General features: G+C 46.7%; 1 protein-coding gene across 4 annotated transcripts in view; it reads right to left on the bottom strand.

The window, feature by feature from the left end:
* ABTB3 (ankyrin repeat and BTB domain containing 3) overlaps positions 1 to 15842 on the bottom strand; it is a 254327-nt gene extending 238485 nt beyond the window's left edge. For 2 of the 4 annotated variants that reach the window (XM_056846053.1, XM_056846054.1), the window contains exons 1-2: positions 15514 to 15842; positions 14681 to 15465 (exon numbers count right to left, since the gene is read on the bottom strand). In XM_056846053.1, coding sequence (XP_056702031.1) covers positions 14681 to 15465; positions 15514 to 15842 — 1114 coding nt within the window. Of the gene's footprint in view, positions 1 to 14680 lie in introns of all 4 variants that reach the window. The other 2 variants (XM_056846052.1, XM_056846051.1) reach the window with 1 other exon arrangement.
* Positions 15843 to 19893: the final 4051 nt, after the last annotated feature.

Raw genomic sequence — 19893 nt, 5'->3', positions numbered from 1 at the left:
TTCTGGGTTTTTCTTGGCTTCTGGGTTTATCTTCAAGTACTTGAAGGGCTGTCATATAGAGGATGGTGCCGAGTTGTTTTCTGTTGCCCCAGAAGGTCGGACCAGAACCAGCGGGTTAAAATTAAATCAAAAGAGTTTCCATCTAGACATTAGGAAGAATTTTCTAACAGTTAGAGTGGTTCCTCAGTGGAACAGGCTTCCTCGGGAGGTGGTAAGTGCTCCTTCCCTGGAGGATTTAAAGCAGAGTCTAGGTGGCCATCTGTCAGCAATGCTGATTCTATGACCTTAGGCAGTTTGTGAGAGGGAGGGCATCTTGGCCATCTTCTGGGAATGGAGTAGGGGTCAATGGGGGTGCGTGGGGGAGGTAGTTGCGAATTTCCTGCATTGTGCAGGGGGTTGGACTAGATGACCCTGGTGGTCCCTTCCAGCTCTCTGATTCTATGATTCTAAGGGCAAACCACCTCCGAACATCTCTTGCCTTGAAAACCCTACAGCGTCACCATAAGTCAGATGCGATTTGACAGCAAAAACACACAATAGGTAAACACCACCAATTAGAAGCCCCGTAATCATTCAATCACACAAGTTTAAGTTAATTGATTAAATCTGTATCAATTTGCCTGTGAGAATTTTTTAAAGCATATTTTCAATGCTTTTGTATTGTCCAGGCATCATCTTACAAGAAGCATTTCCCCTTTCCCCTCACTTAGGATGGAATGCCTCTTTTACAACAGAACATGCAGTATGCACCTTTTCACAATAAATACTTATAATACAAATAATTTTTTAAAAAATTAAAAATCTGCTGCTCAGTTAATCGGGGATGCCTTTTTGGTTGTTCAGAATGTATACAAACAATCGGTTACTTTGCAGCTCTTATAAATTCACAGATACACAAACACAACACAGGGGAAGTTTTAAATTGCTCAAACACTGCCCATATTTGCCATTTATTTTAAAAAAGCATAATGTGTATCTCAGACACATGTTCAAGCAATTAACATCCAGCAATTTGGACACATTAGCATACAAATAACCATAAATTCAGGCACACTAATCAAGGCTTTCCTACAGATGTTCTTCAGGCTTGGCAAAAAGGAAAATATAGACAGAAAGTTCTTTTTGACCAATTAACAAAATTTTGAGTGGGGTTCTCCTCCAGGAAGATTAGCCTTCATGGGAACAGACAGAGCATATCCCCGTGTCGGTGCAAGCCCTGTTAAGGCTAATGTGAGCTAAACAAAAGCACATATTTCACAAATCCTGCGCACTTCATGCAGGAGAGCTTCCTCGTGGGTTTTGCTTAGTGTTCATGTAGGCCTAGCTTCTTTCAACTGCACTTTCAATAACATCTCTCATAACTGAATGGCTGCAGTGACATGCAAGCGAAACTGACTTAAGATAGTGCACTGGCCATGTAAACAGTTCATCATGTCTTCAAAACTGGACCGTTTGCTCTGCGCCAAGAAACCAGTCACCACCGCCTGGGGGTACCACTAGGATGGTGTCACACTGGCTCAGTTGTAAGAGATCTCACTTTCCCTCTTGGTTTTCCCTCCCTGCTCTTTGGTTCCTTTAAGGGAATGGCTTCTTTTCTGCTCCTTCGGCACACAGCCATTCCTCCAGGTGCAAGTACCAGCAGAATTAAACTGCCAGTTTTCATCAGATTCATTCCACTGCTCCAAACAAAAGGAAACATCATAAAAGAACAAGAACTGGTTAAAAAATCCACTGCTATAGGGTATGAAACAAGCATAATGCCTGCTGGAGAGCAAAAATGCACAATCTCCAAAATATTACCTGGAAAAACCTGGGAATGCACACATTGTCTCTGATGTGCCTTAGTGGAATCCTCCAGATGTAATGTTACCGCACATTGGAATAACACTTGTGCATAGGCCATGACATCTCTTACTGTACTCCAAGATGGTAGAAGTCCAGGGGGCACAGAAATGTAAGGCGCTATCATTGATGGTGTGACATAGAATCATAGAGTTGGAAGGGACCACCAGGGTCATCTAGTCCAACCCCCTGCACAATGCAGGAATTTCACAACTACCTCCCCTCCCCACACCCCCAGTGACCCCTACTCCATGCCCAGATGGCGGCCAAGATGCCCTCCCTCTCACAAACTGCCTAAGGTCATAGAATCAGCATTGCTGACAGATGGCCACCTAGACTCTGCTTTAAATCCTCCAGGGAAGGAGCACTTACCACCTCCCGAGGAAGCCTGTTCCACTGAGGAACCACTCTAACTGTTAGAAAATTCTTCCTAATGCCTAGATGGAAACTCTTTTGATTTAATTTTAACCCGCTGGTTCTGGTCCGACCTTTTGGGGCAACAGAAAACAACTCGGCACCATCCTCTATATGACAGCCCTTCAAGAACTTGAAGATAAACCCAGAAGCCAAGAAAAACCCAGAAGTGAAAGGTCCTCTCTAGGAATTGCCAGAAACTCTATAGTAAAAGCACAACATTTTTGGCAATTCCTAGAGAGGACTGAGATCACTTCTGGGGGTCCTGCAAATGAAGTCACACCACTGCTGATGGCAATTTTTTACATCAACCCTCAGCAGTCTTCCCGGTCACACATTTCCATGTACTGTCACTGCTAAACATCTCAGCAATCAGCTCAGATGTGCATGCAAATGGGACAAAAATTCAAATGCAAAGAAAACAGGTGCTTAAATAAACATCCTAACTCAAATTTAAAATGTCTATTTTTGAATGGGAACAACCTTGCATAATGTTTAAATACCCATTAAGGAGAAGAACAGGTATTAATACAATTTAATGCAAAAAATAACTTAGTCATCACCAACAATAGCAACAACAAAAAGGTAATGCATCTTTGATATAACAAGGGCTACAGTCAAAGCAGACTTTGGAAACCTAGAAACAAAACACTGGCTTATTTTAAGAGCATGTGCGTTCACTGGCAACAGTCCACTTAAAAATATGCCCACTGGACAACAGCAAGCATTGAAAAGGATTTGCTTTCATTTCTTTTTAAATGCCTTGGTGGAATCTGCATATTGAAGGGGTTCATCTTCACTTCTTCCATTCGGTTTTATTGTGCAAGAGGAAATCCACAGTCCCTGTTGAAACCTTGTTTCCCACAATTTTAAATATATTTTGCTAGTATTGCAATAACAAGAGCACATTAATGTATCAAGTGTTGCAATGTAATAATACAATAAACTCTTAACTTCCTTAAATTATTTAAAATGTTTTCTAGACTGCGCGTTCCGCCTCAAAAAGACTCCCGATACCACCATAAACACAGTGCAAAAGATCACAGAAAACTGTCTTGTGAAATCACTCCACTGCAATAAGTACAGTGACCACATGCAGAAGAGCTCCTGTACCATCAGGAAACTGTACATATGAGGAAATTGCAGCAAGTACCCTTTGTTACACGAAGCTAAGAGCTGCACCCACTGAAATCCCATCTTTTCAATGCATAAACCACTCTAAGAAAAAGCTCTGCAAAACCCAAGTGGTAAGACTGAAGAACCCTTTGCATGTTAAGATAAAAACAACAAAACTTGTTAAAAGGTTAGGTAAAAGCTCAGAATTTACACACAGAGTAAAATGGTGATGTTTAAATTTACTCTTCTACCTTAAACACAGCAATGAGGAGCATGGACATTTTAAAACATGTTAAATCTGGAGTATGTGTTCAGCATTAGGCAGCACAGCTTAACAAAATACACACACACACACAAAACCTGGGGAAAAGCAATAAACATGATAAAAGATTTAGAACTTGTATTGCAATACTGAAGGTTAAAGGATCTACATCTCTACACAGCACAGATAAAACACTGGGAGACAGAAGAAAGTGTAATATTGTCCAAATATTTAGAAAGTTCTTATAAGGAAGATGCAGATAAACTGCTTTCTTTATCAGTTGAGGCTAAGGCAAGACATAATGGATTTAGGGCACAGGATATTAGATCTAGACCAACTGTTTTAACATTCATTCTAAGTAACAATGCTTGAAGCACAATATTCTATTTTGAAAGACATATATGTCAAAAACAGCACCTTGAACTGAATCTGATAGCAAATCAGAAGCCAGTACAGTTGCAGAAACACAGAGTGGGCACTTTCACACATGCCAAATAATGCACTTTCAATCCACTTTAACGATCGTTTGCAAGTGGATTTTGCCCTTTCACACAGTAAAATCCAGCTTCAAAGTGCATTGAAAGTGGATTGAAAGTGCATAATTCGGCATGTGTGAAAGTGCCCAGTGTGTTATCTATCCCAGTCTCAGTTATAAACCAAACCACATTTTGTACTGGCTGAAGTTTCTGAATTGTCTTCAAGGGCAGGCCCATGTAATGCAAACTGCAGTAGCCAAGACTAGATCTTACTGATACACATGGATCAGCATGGCAAGGTCTGACCTACCAAGCACAGCTGTCTCCACGCCAAATGTATATTTAAAAAAACCCTGCATTTTGGGCTACAGCAATAATATGTTTATCAAATAATAAGCCAGAATCTAATAAAACTCCTAAACTCTTCACCCAAGTTTTCCACCAGGGCTACTAAGACTGCATTCATACCACGATCAGATCTGAAGGCAGACTGGAAAAGGGTCAAGGAGGTTTCATTCAAGTAATGCTACAACAGTTCTACCACCAGATGCTCCATGACCTTGCCCAGAAAAAGGAAGCATTAGAACAGGTCTAAAACTGACAATTTCCTTAATGTCCAAAGTTGGATTCTTCAACACCAGGTGGATTACTGCCTTTAAAAAAAACAACTGATGGTTATTCACTGCGAGACTTTAAGGTATTAATCATTTTGAACAGCCATCCCCGAATTCCTCTTGGCTGTCTTTACAAGCTACAATGTACAGAGATCCAACGTGTAAACCCACAGTACCCGCAGCCTTCATAACCCACAGTAGCCTGTCTGACAAGGCAATCAATCCAAAACAATCCATTAAAAAAATGACACGTGGACACATCAGACACCCTTGATATCGCTCCAGCATTTAGAGTGGAGTCTGCCAGACTGAAAGTGAGTGACTTTATCAGCAAAAAGTTGCACAAGTTTGTCAGAACAAGCCACTGGATTGGCATCTAGGTGTTACCACATCACACGAACACATGAAAGAGTTTCAGTTGGATGCAATTCAGCAGGCCTGATTCTTCTTGGCACGTTAATTCACCACCATCACCATCACCTAAAGGCTCCCAACTGGTCTCTGTAACATGCTCAGTCAATGTCAGTGACAATTTTCCTCCACCATCAGTCATCTGCCTAGTAGTAGGACTAGTAGTAGGGAGCCAGCGTGGTGTAGTGGTTAAGAGCGGTGGTTTGGAGCGGTGGAGTCTGATCTGGAGAACCGTGTTTGATCCCCCACTCCTCCACATGAGCGGCGGAGGCTAATCTGGTGAACTGGGTTTGTTTCCCCACTCCTACACACGAAGCCAGCTGGGGGACGTTGGGCTAGTCACAGCTCTGTTAGAGCTCTCTCTCAGCCCCACCTACCTCACAGGGTGTCTGTTGTGGGGAGGGGGAGGTGATTGTAAGCCGGTTTGAGTCTCCCTTAAGTGGTAGGGAAAGTTGGCATATAAAAACCAACTCTACTTCTTTTAGTAGTAGTACCGCCAAGTCACAACCAACTTATGGCAACCCCATGAAGTTCCACTTCAAGAGATGTTCAGAGGTGGATTTCTCATTTCCTTCCTCTGCATAGCAAGCCTAGACTTCCTTGGTGGTCTCCCAATCAAAGTACTAAGCATGCCTGATCCTGCTTAGCTTCATTTCTCTATTAACTTTGAATTCCTCAGCAATCCTATATAGCTGGGGGGCAACAGATCTATGAGGCAGGGGAGAAGGCACTAAGGAATAATCCTCTTAATCGCTCCTGATAACCCCACATTCTATTGCATCTGCGGAGTCATTGATGCCATTTCTCGAACAATCCCCAAGAGCATTCAAAAATACTACAGAATTCTGAAGTACCCAAGGGGAGATCATCCCAAGGAGATGCTTGTAAATAATCATCATGGCACTATTCTCTAGCCTAAGCTTAGATTTCTACAAAACTGCTAACATAGGTCAACAGATAAGGAAGTATTATCATTACATTTACAACACACTTTGCCTTTTGGAAGCACCCAGCACCTTAACAATGCAGCCTCCCAGCCTGCCTCAGACCTATTTAACTTTAGCAAACCAAAAACCTAGTAACACAAGATCACCACATATTATATGGGCAATACCAGGCAAGAAAAACAAAGCAAAAGAAACTGCAAATTAACAAGTCCAATTCCACCAACTTTGCTCAGACAGCAGAGATATGTACACTTGCTTGGGAGTAAGCCCAACTGAATTCACTAGGACTTCCTTCTGAGTAAGAAAAGCCATGCTGGATCAGACCAAGGCCCATCAAGCCCAGCAGTCTGTTCATACAGTGGCCAACCAGGCGCCTCTAGGAAGCCCCCAAACAAGACGACTGCAGCAGCATTGCCCTGCCTGTGTTCCAGTTCACCTAATATATTCAGCATGCTCCTCTGATCCATGCATAAGATAGTGTTGGCAGCCAAAGTTCTTACTGAACTGTAAAGTTTGACTTGACTCAGACCAAAGGCACTAATGCTATAAATATTGGGGGCTGGGGGGGGGGGCAATAAGAAAACAAGAGGTCAAAGTGGCGCATTTTACAGCACCTATCCCACTACTGATGTTAAATGAATGTTAAATGCTCCAAAGCACTGAAACATAATGGAAGACATTACTGGTAATAAATGTCAGGAGTTTGAAAACTGAGTCTTCTGAAAAGTATGCAACAGCCTTGGAAGATGTTAGGCAGTACGTCCCTCCCTCCTTTTGAAGAGCTACCAGCACATGGGCTAGCAAAGCATGACTCACAGCTAGGAACCCTCTTCTACTTCTCACATCAACAGATATCCAGAGCAGGAACAAATCTGGGCCAAGACATTTTCCAGTCCATAATGACTTCATCCTGCAGTGGGATGCAGTCATTAATACATATCCCTCAATCTAAAATTTGCAGACAATACTGTTAACTAAAGGAATGACAGAACTAGGGCACTGCAAAATACATGCACTGAGAACAATTAGCCCTTGTGTCTCTGCGTGTCCTCACTAGCCCGTCGTCAAAGCCTGTACCTTTCTGTCACATTTGACTTCCACGTGACGAACAGTGCATTCCCAAGGAGAGTTACTCCGGTCTAAGCCCACTGAAATGAATGGGCTTCGATTGGAGTAACACTCCTTAGGAATGCATGGTTAGTCAAGCAAACACCAAAAATGTATCTCCTCAGCATATGTGCAGAACAGATGTGCAATGTTACTGCAGGCAGTGCAGTCTCCCTTGTCAATACCAACATCAGTAACAGTGCGAGTCCCATACCAAATCAGCATTTCAGTCTATTTCACCTGAAAGCTAGTTGGTCACAGTTTCAACAAATGTAGGCAGTTCATCAAGACTCACTGCTGTCTCCTCCTCTACATTAACCAGCCTCCCAGGTGCAGTCACTAAAAATTCTCTGCACTCCTCCTTCACCCTGTCCTTTATTTCATACAGCTCACCTGCTTGTGTTTTAACATTGTGGTTTTTAATTGTAAGCCACTTTGAGCAAGGATGCATACTTATATTGTGGAACTCCCTGCCCCAGGATGTGGTGATGGCTGCCAACCAGGAAGACTTGAAGAGGGGAGTGGACGTGTTCATGGAGACTAGAGCTATTCTTAGCTACTAGTAAAAATGGATACTAGTCATGATGCATACCTACTCTCTCCAGGATCAGAGAACCATGCCTATTATATCAGGTGCTTTGCAACACAGGCAGGATAATGCTGCTGCAGTTGTCTTGTTTGGGGGCTTCCTAGAGGCACCTGGTTGGCCACTGTGTGATCAGACTGCTGGACTTGGTCTGATCCAGCATAGCTTTTCTTAGAATCATAGAATGGGAAGGGGCCATACAGGCCATCTAGTCCAACCCCTTGCTTAATGCAGGATCAGCCTAGAGCATCCCTGACAAGTGTTTGTCCAGCCTCTGCTTAAAGACAGCCAGTGAGGGGGAGCTTACCACCTTCCTAGGTAGCTGATTCCACTGTCAAACAACTCTTACTGAAAAAGTTTTTTCCTAATATCCAGCTGATATTGTTCCACATGCAATTTAAACCCATTATTGAGAGTTCTATCCTCTGCTGCCAACAGGAACAGCTCCCTGCCCTCCTCTAAGTGACAGACTTTCAAATACTTAAAGAGAGCAACCATGTCTCCCCTCAAAATCCTCTTCTCCAGACTAAACATTGCCAACTCCCTCAGCCTTTCCTCACAGGTCTTGGTCTCCAGGCCCCTGATGATCCTCGTTGCTCTCCTCTGCACCCGCTCCATTCTATCCACATCCTTTTTGAAGTGAGGCCTCCCGAACTGCACACAATACTCCTGGAGGTTTTGGGTTTTTTTCCCCCCCCCCCGTCTTCTGGGTGTGGAGTAGGGGTGTGGGGGGGGAGTAGGGGTGTGGGGGGAAGTAGTGGTGAATTTCCTGCACTGTGCAGGGGGTTGGACTAGATGTGGATGTTATGCCTTGGTTGATGCACCCAAGATCACATTAGCTTTTTTTGTCGCTGCATCACACTGGTGGCTCACATTTAACTTATGGTCCACCTGTACCCCAAGATCTTGTTCATACACACTGCTACCCAGAAATGTATCCCCCATCCAGTATGCATGTCCCTCATTTCTGTTACCCAGATGTAGAACTCAGCACTTATCCTTATTGAATTGCATCCTATTCACATCTGCCCACACTTTTCCAGTGTGCTCAGATCTCATTGAATTCTGTCTCTATCTTCTGGTGTGTTCACTGCTCCTCCCAATTTGGTGTCATCTGCAAATTTAATGTGTACTCCCTCCACACCATCATCCAGATCATTTATAAAAATTCTGAACAGCACCAGACCCAGAACCAAACCCTGTGGCACCCCAGTGGACACCTCTCTCCATTCAGACGAAATGCCACTGACAACTACTCTTATGTTCTTAGAGATCAATTTTCCTGGAGAAAATGGCGGTTTCGGAGGGTGGACTCTGTGGTATTATACCCTGCTGAAGTCCCTCCCCACACCACACTCTCCCTAGGCTCCACCCCCCAAATCTTCAGGAATTCCCCAACCCAGAGTTGGCAACATTAGACTCATCATTTGAACTATACAGCTGCCAGGCCTCCTCTTGGCCCACCATCGCTCTCAGAGAAAACTGGGGGAAAAACATGCCAAATATATTAGGTGCTGTGGAACACAGGCAGCATGGTGCTACTGCAGTTGTCTTGTTTGGGGGCTTCCCAGAGGCATGTGGTTGGCCACTGTGTGAACAGACAGCTGGACTTGATGGGCCTTGGTCTGGTCCAGCATGGCTTTTCTTATGTTCTTATGGAAAGCAACACACAGCTACCCTACGTCACTTCTGGGTTTTTCCTGGAAGTGACGCAGCAAAGCACAGGAGGTCTCAGTCCCCTCCCCCCCATGTCCCCACCCCCAAACCTCCTCCCAGATGCCTGGCAACCCTAGATCCAGCTATTATTTCCCACCCCCTTTTAGATTAATCTTCCCTATTTATCTACCTCAGTTGCTGGAACCCCCAGGGGTTGAAAAAAGAAGTTGCAAGCCCTGAAGCACCCTCAGCACTTGCTCAAGTCTTGTTTGCATGAGCAAGCTACTGATCTGTATAGCCGTTACGGAAGATTAAGCATATACACAGCTGTTAGTTATCTGGGCACCTAGCACAACCCTGGCAATTCATTTTATAGTAGCAGAAAGTTACAGCAGAGATACAAAGAATGCATCCCTGATCCATTGTGATCAACAGATGTCGATACCAGTGACTTTTGTGTGAAGTGGGCTATGATTATTAATTACTTGTTACATGTAATTACTTTTTACAAGTTTGACAGAAGGGTGAAAACTTCCACCTCCATCCCCAATACACCTCTTCTACTTTCCTCCCTCAAACTTCACCCAAATGTTCATAACTGAAGCCATTCTCAGTCAGCAATGTTCCGGCCACCCTTTGTCAAAGTGGGGGGAAAGTTTTGCCTAACAATACTATCTGTAGGTGCAGTGCTTTACTTTTCCCCGTATGAATGAATGATAGTTTTATTTGTTGAGTGCAGATTCCCTGGAGAGAAGTAGGGATTACAGCCTCCATATGGGGATCCCTCAGAATTACAACTCATCTCCAGACTAAAGAGATCAGTCCCCCTGGAGAAAAGGGATGCTTTGGAGGGCAGACTCTATGGCATTGTGCCCCATGGAGGTCCCTGTCCTCCCCAGGCATCATCCCCAAATCTCCAGGAGTCTGGATCTGGCATCCCAACCTACAGATCCTCCACCAGAGGCCGGGGGGACCCTAGAGAGAAGATGCAAACATTCTCTAGATAAACAGGTATTTATTAACATGGGAAGAAAGCAAAATCACAGAGGGGCACAACTGAGTGGAGGGGGGGGGCTAAAACATCCATTGGTGAATTTGTACCGGGCCACTGAGAACTTAAGAACATAAGAAAAGCCCTGCTGGATCAGACCAAGGCCCTGGTTGGCCACTGTGTGAACAGACTGCTGGACTTGATGGGCCTTGGTCTGATCCAGCATGGCCGTTCTTATGTTCTTATATTCTTATGATAGGGAATTTTTGGGCAGCACTGAGAAGATACTTGGATTTATTCCAGGAGAGGTGGTCCATCAGATATGGGAGCCCCAGATTGTAAAGATATTAAAGACCAATACCTTGAATGGAACCCAGAAGGAAACTGGCAAAGGCTGCTTTTTTATATACTATACAATAGCACTACACACAGACACATAGTACAAGCTAAAGGCAAGTTCTTGCTCCATGGATCTTTTGCTATATTCAACAGCGAGATAAATAAAAAAGAGGGCTGAGACAAAAGATCAGTGGAAGAAATGCAACAATGCACGCTTTGAGATTCATTAGTGGATTCAGTCTACAGCTACAAAGATCCATTGAAGTCTATCCAAATATTGTGAAATAAAAGCCAGAAGAAACTACAAACACATCATTCAAGGACGTGCTTAAGTATGAACCACAATTCTACCACCAGCACCCCTTACAAAATATTATTTTGTGACCTTGAAGGGTGTCTTAGAATAACAGGTGACATAAAGATACCCTCTAGGCTGCAAACTAACGGAGCCAGGCAGGGGCTTTAATTTGGTTTCCTTGATTTCAGCATTCCGCATCTCATCTCCTTTTGCTTGTGAGGCTATAACTGAGTGGTGTATCTCACAGAGAAGGAGAGTCATAAAATACACAAGCAGAGTTGGATTCTGTCGAACGTTACTGCAGCCTTGCTCCCATTTTTACCTGGGCTTTTGCATGGGTCTGGAAAACATAATGCATTTGCCACTCTGAGGATTTCAGGATTTGTGTGTAGGGAGGAGAGGCATTACGATTGTTGCTAGACACCTTATAAAAACCTGTCCCAGGGAAGGTGATGCATCATCTTGGTTGCCTCTTCTGCCTCAAGCTTTCAGTAAACAAGCAGTGACATGAAAGAAATCTCCCCAGCAAAAGACTGCATTTCACTGCTCCCACAACACAGCCTGTAGCTGGCCAAGCCACTGCATATAACTAAGTTTTATTTCTTTTCTCTCTCTCAGCTTCAGTTACACATCTACCATTTCCTGTGGAAAAATGAACGCTTTTGAAGTATGCGTGTATAATATGCAGCTCTACCATATGAGCAGCCTCTACAAAAATACACACAGAGAGGAAGAGAGACAAAATGGAGCCACACAGCGAAGCACTCAATTGTGAAGTTCGTTGCAGATGTTATTGCAAACAATGCCCAGAGATGCCCCCAAATCTGTCTCTCCCCAATCCCTTCACCTTTCTTCCCTGTCACAATCTACTGCAGTCCCAAAAGAGAAGATTTTCATCCAAACACAATATACCCACAAAAAGAACAAGGCATTAATACCTGAAACTGCCGCTGTCTCCCCCCCCCCCCCATCATTTTGGGAGACACACAAGAAGAAAGCATGATTTCCCCCTCTCTCTCCTGTTCACATCCCTAGATGTGCATGATTAAAGCCTTATGAATACCCCAGAGCACAGTGCTTTGAACACAGATGTCTGGGGATTAGTGGGGAAGCGGGTGGTGCACAGAGAGTCCAAATTCAACAGTGAGACTGATGTTAATACCAGATTCTCAGCCTCTTTTGTATTCTTTAAAAACTGCATCAAGGTAAAAAAATAAAAAATGAAAGGAGACTTTTAAAGGCTAAATGAAAAAGCAGTGATCCCACGCACCCTCTCCTGTTCTCCTTAACAGAATGAGGAGGAATCCAGGAGGCCAGATAAGACAGGGCAGGAGGCAGAAGTTTTTTTAAAATAAAGAACCTGATGGCCAGTCCTGAAGGCAGCCACAGTTCGGCCCAAGGGGAGTAGTAGCTGAGCCACTGAGCAAAAGAGAAAAAGAAAGCAGTGGTTGACTTCTGCTTTGAACAGTTTCCTGGAAACTAGAAGAGATTTTCACAAGTGACTTTAGCCTCTGTTGAGCAATCTGTGACACATGTGAATTAACTGTCAAGCAATTCTGAAAGAGCATGAATCCAGGTTTTAAGAACAGATGAGGGCTACACATGAAGACAAATTTACATCTACATTTCAATCATCATGGGTTTTCTGTATCACTCGTAAAGGGACACACTCTTTATTGAAGTGCGTTGTTGGTCCTCTGTGCACTACTGTTATCATACAAGTGTGGGGAAATGCTCCCTCCCATACCCATCTGATATGGGATGCAGTGGCCTCTACAGCCGGAGAACTCATAAACAGAGGAAGCAAACAATTTCTTCCTTTGTGAAGAGAGATCATCCATCAATTAAGAGCATCCATAATATCGAAGATCCATGGACAATCGCTGAAAGTATCTTGCAGTCATTTGACAGAAAACCCGGATAGACAGGGAGTCAATACCTTCACCCTGATTGGACCCAGCAGCCCTCAACCTTGGAGACTGGGCAAAACCTGACTGGCTGCTGCACACCTGGGAAAAGTGCAAAGCCTGTTAGAATTTGGGGCAACAGACAAGCTGAAAAGCTACTCATGTATTATGCAAAGCCAGTCAGGTTTGGGGATGGGTGGGCATTGGATGATATGAGACAATGTGAACAAAAGGATACAAGAAGCATAGAAGGGAAGAATGAGATGCTGAAGTGAGCACAGGGCAGGTATATTCCCAATGGTCTCAAAGGTATAAGAAATAGTCCTCCTGAGAAATGGCAATAGAATGAAAATCCATCTCAAGTGCTCCTACGTTACACGGGGGCAACCACCCACAACTGGGTTACAAAGGCCCAGTGCTCTTCACTGTCCACACCACAAGCAGGACAAGATACAACCTTTCCCCAATACTTTCAATGTGCAGCTCTCATTGGCACTACAGTTGGACAACCGAGTATACCTTTTCACCATACAAGCAGTAAAAGTACAACTGTGTCCACTACAGATATAATGGGAGGCATTACATACCCTGTCCAAGGAATGAGTGGCCGTGGCATATAACCCTCAGTCCTGTGCAACATATCAGCACAGTACACAACCTCCCTCTCCTTAACAGGACACCTCCCTCCACTGAAGACGACTGTTGGTGCATGTATGTAACTAGCTCCATCAGGGACATCTGATGCAGCCTCCCCAACAGTCTCCAACAGGAGCAGACCAACACCTTTCCAAAATGTACAACCATCTCCACAGGAGACGGTTATCCACAACAATGGGCACATCCAGGCCTCTCCAGCATTGCTACGATTGGGCAGACAGAAGCTACAATCATACACAGCAACTCAGTGTAGACACCCACGGTACACCATTTCCCCACCAGCACAACTGATGGAACACTGAATTTTACTGTTGTTTGTAGTCTGTCTTTCTCCCTGATACTGAAGGCAGATTACAAAATTAGAAAAAGGGTGCAATAAAGAAGTATACAACATTCTATTAACAATTTAAAAAAACTGGATTGCAAGAAGCAGAGGACAATGCAGTAAACGCCAGCTAATACAAACAATGGTGCAACAAACGACAACCCTATTCTCTTTATGAAATATACATAACTTTTATGCTGCCACCATCACTAGGCAGCAGATAAAAAGTGGAGACCCTATTGAAAAGTTGCTTTCAAACAGAAATTCAACAAGTGCATCATGCCCCCCTGCATGGAACTTCAACGATAGACGGGAACCTGTCCCGCAACACAGAAGCCCTGCAAAGGGAGGGAGGAGCTGGTAAGTTCATCCCCGCCCTTGACGTTCCTCAGGTAAGAAGCGGCCAAATCAATGCATTTTGTTGATTTAGCACTAGCATGAATTGGATGTTGTGGTTGCACGGCCTTCCTGAATAACTCCAGCATTCCTCAAGAAATGCCATCCCGTGAAGGCAGCCCTAAGCTTGGCGAGGGCAACGTGCATGCCCTGGCTCCACTGTTCAGTGAGGGCACTCAGCCGTCCCACAATCAGCCAAGCATGCCCAGCCTCTTGCAATCGGCCACGAGCACCCACCCGCGTCTCCCTTCCGCGGCGCAGAGGAGCGGCTGCAGCCAGACACCCCGCCCGCCCCAACAGGTGGGCAGGGCCTTGCGCAGCGCCCGCCTGACTCACCGCTGGCGTTTTTCCCGCAGACGAGGTGCTGGTAGGGCTGCAGCAGCCCCCACAGCTCCGAGTCGTTGTTGACCGCCTGCTCCAGGGACTCCAGCGTCAGCCTGGGCGCCTCGGGGCCGGCGTGGTTGCTGCCGCCGCCGCCGTTGCTCGCCCGGTCCTTGTCGGCGGCCCCCGGAGCAGGGGGCGGCGGCGGCGGGGCAGCAGCAGCAGCAGGAGGCGGCCCCGCGGCAGAGGGGGCGCCGGAGCCCCTCTGGTGGGGTGGCGGCGGCGGGGCTTGTTGTTGTGGTGGTTGTGTCTGGTGGTGGGGGTGGTGGGGCGGGTGGGGGTGCTGGTGGGGGCGGGCCGCGGCGTCCAGCTGCAGGCTCCGCGCGTAGACCTCTCGGAAGAGGTGCTCCAGGCCGGCGGCCAGGTAGATGGCGGCGTGCTCGTGGATGCGCACGGCCACGCGGCTGTCCACCATCCAGCGGTAGAAGCGGCCCACCGAGAAGGTGAGGCCGCAGCGGTGAGACTTGCCGCGGCTGAAGCGGTCAACGCCGCCCATGTTGTAGAGGGACAGGGCGCCCAGGGCGGCGGCCGTGCAGCCGGCCGCCAGGCTCCAGCCCAGCACGATCTCCATGGCGCTCTGCACCTCGTACCTGGTGCACTTGGCGAAGCGCAGGCTCAGCCGCTGCGCCTCCCGCGCCAGCCGCACCAGCGCCCGGCTGGCCAGCGCCGACAGCCGCGCCAGCGCATCCTGGGCCGGGGGGCCGCCGCCGCTGCTGCTGAGGGTGGCCGAGCTGCTGGAGCTGGCGAGGGTGGCCGTGGCCCCGGCGGCCAGGCCCCGCGGGGGCGGCGGGAGCAGGAGCGCCTCCACCTCGGCCAGGCTCCAGGGGACCTCGTCAAGGTCAGGCAGCAGGCGGGGGCAGTGCTGCCCGGCGCAGTCCAGCCCCTCGGCGTCTTCCCCCAGGACAGTGTTGACGGTGTCGAAGCTGTTGTGGCGACTGTGCATGGAGCCAGTTAGAGGCGGCCAGCCGCGGCCTCCATAGGGGGAAGGCGCGTGGGGGGAATCGGAGCGGCACAGGGACAGGTTGGACGACCCCACCGAGTCCGCGGCGCCACCATAACCAGAGTCCAGGGTCAGATCTTCCAGCGTCCTCGCCACCGTCTTACCTCTCCTTGCCATCGCTGCACTTCATGCTGCACCCGCAGGAAACTTTACAAGAAGAAGAAGAAAGTAGGGGGGTGGGGGAAAGGGATTCCGAAGGGACCGGCGGAGGTTTGCTGCTGCTGCTGCTGCTGCTCCTCTGGCGCGCGTATTTTTTACTTCTTGCTTTGGCACGTCCGCACGCGAGAAAGGAGAAGCCTGGATCGCCTCGACGGGAGGAAGCTCGGCGGAGTCGCATCGGACGCCGCTGTTTCTTCGCCGTCCGGAGCAGCCGGCGCCCCTTCCAGCCTCTCTCTCCCTCCCTCCGCCGCCGCCTCCTGCTCCTCCGCGCCCCTGCACTGCACCGCACCGCACTGGTCCGCAAACCCCAAACCCGCCGGAGAAGTCAAGGGAGGCGGAAAGGGGGCGGGGCGTATGCAAAACACCCAGAACGGGAGCCAATGGGGGCGGCCAGCCTTAATTTCATCGCGACTTTCTTCGCAGCTGCGGCTGCAGACGGGCCGCTCTCCCGAATTCGTAGCGGAGACGGCGCGACTCCGGTGTTTAGGCGCGTCGACGCGATTTGTTGGGCGTGTTGGCAGGACCTGGGGAGAGGGGGTTGGGGTTTGTTGCCTTCCAGCCCTCCCCATCCACCCCGATGGGTTGTTTCTGGCAACTGGGGCCACCCTTTGCCTCTGGCATGGGAGGTCTTGCCTTGGGTTTGCCGCTTTCTGTGTGTGTGTGTGTGTTAAGTGCCGTCAAGTCGCTTCCGACTCATGGCGACCCTATGAATGAAAGTCCTCCAAAATGTCCTATCTTTGTCAGCCTTGCTCAGGTCTTGCAAATTGAAGGCCGTGGCTTCCTTTATTGCCGCTTTCTAGATGCACATTTTCCCCATCTGGATTCTCGAAACTCTACGGGGGGGGGGCTTATTTTGGGGGGAAAATTTGTATCTAGAGGGGCAAATCCAAGACAAAACCTCCTATGCATAAGTGGTATGGACAGAAAAAAGAGCCCGCAGGGTAAATTTAGCCGATCCAAAATCAGGCGACGGGCCCAGGAATGGCTAGCGGGGTGGGGAGGGGGGTTCGTGCCGAGGACCAGCATGAAATCCCACGCTGGCCTGTATTTTGAGCAGGTAGTGAACATTAGAAACCAAGGTTAAGACCAGAGAAGGCTGCGGAGGCAGAGTCTGGCCACGGCTATGCCGCGTTGGTGGGCGGCCTTGAAAACAGGAGCATGCCAAGCGGCGGGATGAGCCCCCCCCCCCCGGGACCTCTTGACGCGTGGGGCATCTTCTCTGCAGGTGAAGAGCTGCAGCCGCTTGAGAGCCGGGCTGGCTCCTCCGCCTGCGTTTCGCCGCTCGTGGATGGAGCGATCTCCGAAGGGCCGCCAGGTTGGAGCCCGCAGAGTTCAATGGCTGGCTTGCTGGTGCAGCGGCGACGCGCGTTTCCAAACAAGGCTCGGCGAAGAGCCGCTTGGGAGGCAGAGAGACGGACGGGGGCTTCTGCTTTTTTATATATATATATAATTTTTTTTATTTTTCTTCATTTAATATAGCAACAGAAACAATATAATAGTAGTAATAAAAAGAAAAGCAAGTAATACTTCTAGTTTAACAATCAAATGACTTCCCCCTCTCCCTCTTCCATCTAAAATTAAATTGTATAAACTTTTGCTAATGGAACTAATCGCAATATTATTTTAATTAACCTGTTCCTGTCGTATCCAACATTATTACATCAATACCTAATATAAAAATTAATAAAAAGTATGAATAAGGGATTAGATAAGGAGTATCCTTTAAATAGTCCCGTTAAAAAATAATTTTCACAGTACATACTCCAAGCCTCCCATTCCCCCCAAAATTGTACATTATCATTCTGATTTATCAAAGCTGACGGGGGGCTTCTTCAAAGTCCCGGCTGACCAGCACGAGATGAATTCAAGCCCGGGATGTGCACTCCAAATAATATTTTGGGATTCTCGGTGGTGATGCAAACCCGCATGTTAAATCAAGAGCCTTAAACATCAGGGTCTCCTGGGCATCCGGTATGGCCTGGGGCGCCCATTTCAGGCCTCCAAAACTGGGGATACAAGCATGGCATAGAATGTATGGGGATTTTCTTTGTAGTTCTGTATGGAATAGTATTTAGAGCATTTTTAGCCCACAATCCCCCCCAACCAAACTCAATAGAGCATTGTATAAGCATTCTCACAGCCAGTGCAATCCTAAACAGAGTTGTGCCCTTTTAATGTTACTCTCATTCTTTTTAAAACGACTTTAACAAATGGCAAGCTGGCTTGCTTCCTACTTACGTACAAGTAGGTGTACAGGTGAAATGTCTTCAGGTTGCCAGCTGCTTTGCATTCTGTACTTTTAGGCAGGTTTGCAGCAAGTCAAGATTCCTCCCACTTGAGAGGGGAGGCAGTCAAACATCAGGAAGTGGATGTGGACAGGGTGCTTCCTTTTTCAAAGCCACCCTTTGCCTCTGGCCTTGCCGTGGTATCTTGCCTTACATAATATGAGAGTCTGACAGTGAATGGTGGCATCAGGAATATAAGTCTGGGGTACCCAAACTGAGATTAAATTTGCGCTGTTAGCAAGACTCAGCTCTTTCTTCCCTATCCCCACTGCTCAAAACTTTAGCTTTACCTAAGATACTATATTTCAACTTAACCTACTTTGCAGGGGGGTTGTAAGAGTAAAATTATATAAAAATATATTACATATGTTTATTTAAAATATTGATATCCTGCCTTATTTCCTTGGACTTAATGCAGCTAACAAAGCAACAAGCAGCAGCGAATTGATAAAAAAAAACAATACAACAGTAAATTTGCAAGATGAACAGCACAGCCACATCTGCCTTTCCTTTACTAATGGTTATTGTATTTGCACCAAATTCACTGCACAAAATACCAGTAGAAATGCTCCCTCTGGAAGACTTCCCTGTAGCATTGAACATCCTAGGAAAACCACTATGAAGAGGAGCGTGGAGATGTTCTAGGAATCAGCGTTAGCTTTAGCTTAGTTCTCAGTGTGACTGTAAAACTTTGTCTGAGCTGTATTACTTTCTTTGATATTTAAATCCACTAGCACTCTCAAGTAGCCTGCAATAAAAACATTAAAAGCACAAATGTGTTATTAAAAACAACAACAGCAGCAGTTAAGAGTGGAATAAACCAGAAATCCAGCATTCCTAGAAAAAAAAATCATCAGAATATCTCTGTTATTGTTGCTGATCCAAATCAAAAGCCCATAAAAAAGGATATACTTCGTTTGTCTTCTCTTCTTTTGGATCTTGAAAGGGATGGGGCCAAATGTACGTTTCCAGAGAAGTGTTGATGCCATTGCTAAGAAGGCCTAGTCAGACTGACTGAGAAGGTCCATAGTGACCTTCTCATTATGACAACGGATTGGGTAGAGCCTCTTCAACTGACCTGACAAAGGCCAGAAGTTCATACTGGAAAAGGTGGTCCTTGAGGTACCCTAGTCCCAAGCCATTTAGGGCTTGAATTATGACTACAGTAGGAGTTCACACAATTCAGTTCTTTCCTATAAAATTCCCTCTAGAAAGAAAAAACTTCTAGCCTAGCATTTTCCCTATTTGGTTTTGGAGGCTGGATGCAGTTGGAGGTTAAATGGGCCAGCATTCCAACAGCGTGCACTGACCTGGAGTCTTAAGTAGTATGGGGAGGGGCTGTGGCTCAGTTTTTAGAGCATCTGCTTGGCATGCAGAAGGTCCCAGGTTCAATCCCCAGCATCTCCAATTAAAGGGACTAGGCAAGTAGATGATGTGAAAGACCTCTACCTGAGACCCTGGAGCACCACTGCTGGTCTGAGTAGACAATACTGACTTTGATGGACCAAGGGTCTGATTCAGTATAAGGCAGCTTCATGTGTTCATGGCCCAGAAGCTTACGCGCACTTACCTGGGAGTCAAAACAATTGAACATAATGGGACTTGGTTCTGAGTAGAGAAACAGATTGTGAGACCCACTTATGTCTTCCCAACCTCCCAATAGCTGGTTAAGTGTAAATTTATTATATGCCCCTGCTCATTTCAGGTAGCCGGCTCAAGGTTGA

The sequence above is a fragment of the Euleptes europaea genome, chromosome 3 (genome assembly GCF_029931775.1).
Source record: "Euleptes europaea isolate rEulEur1 chromosome 3, rEulEur1.hap1, whole genome shotgun sequence".
NCBI lineage: Eukaryota > Metazoa > Chordata > Lepidosauria > Squamata > Sphaerodactylidae > Euleptes > Euleptes europaea.
The sequence above is the reverse complement of the archived record's forward strand: the minus strand, read 5'-3'. Positions and strand labels throughout refer to the sequence as shown.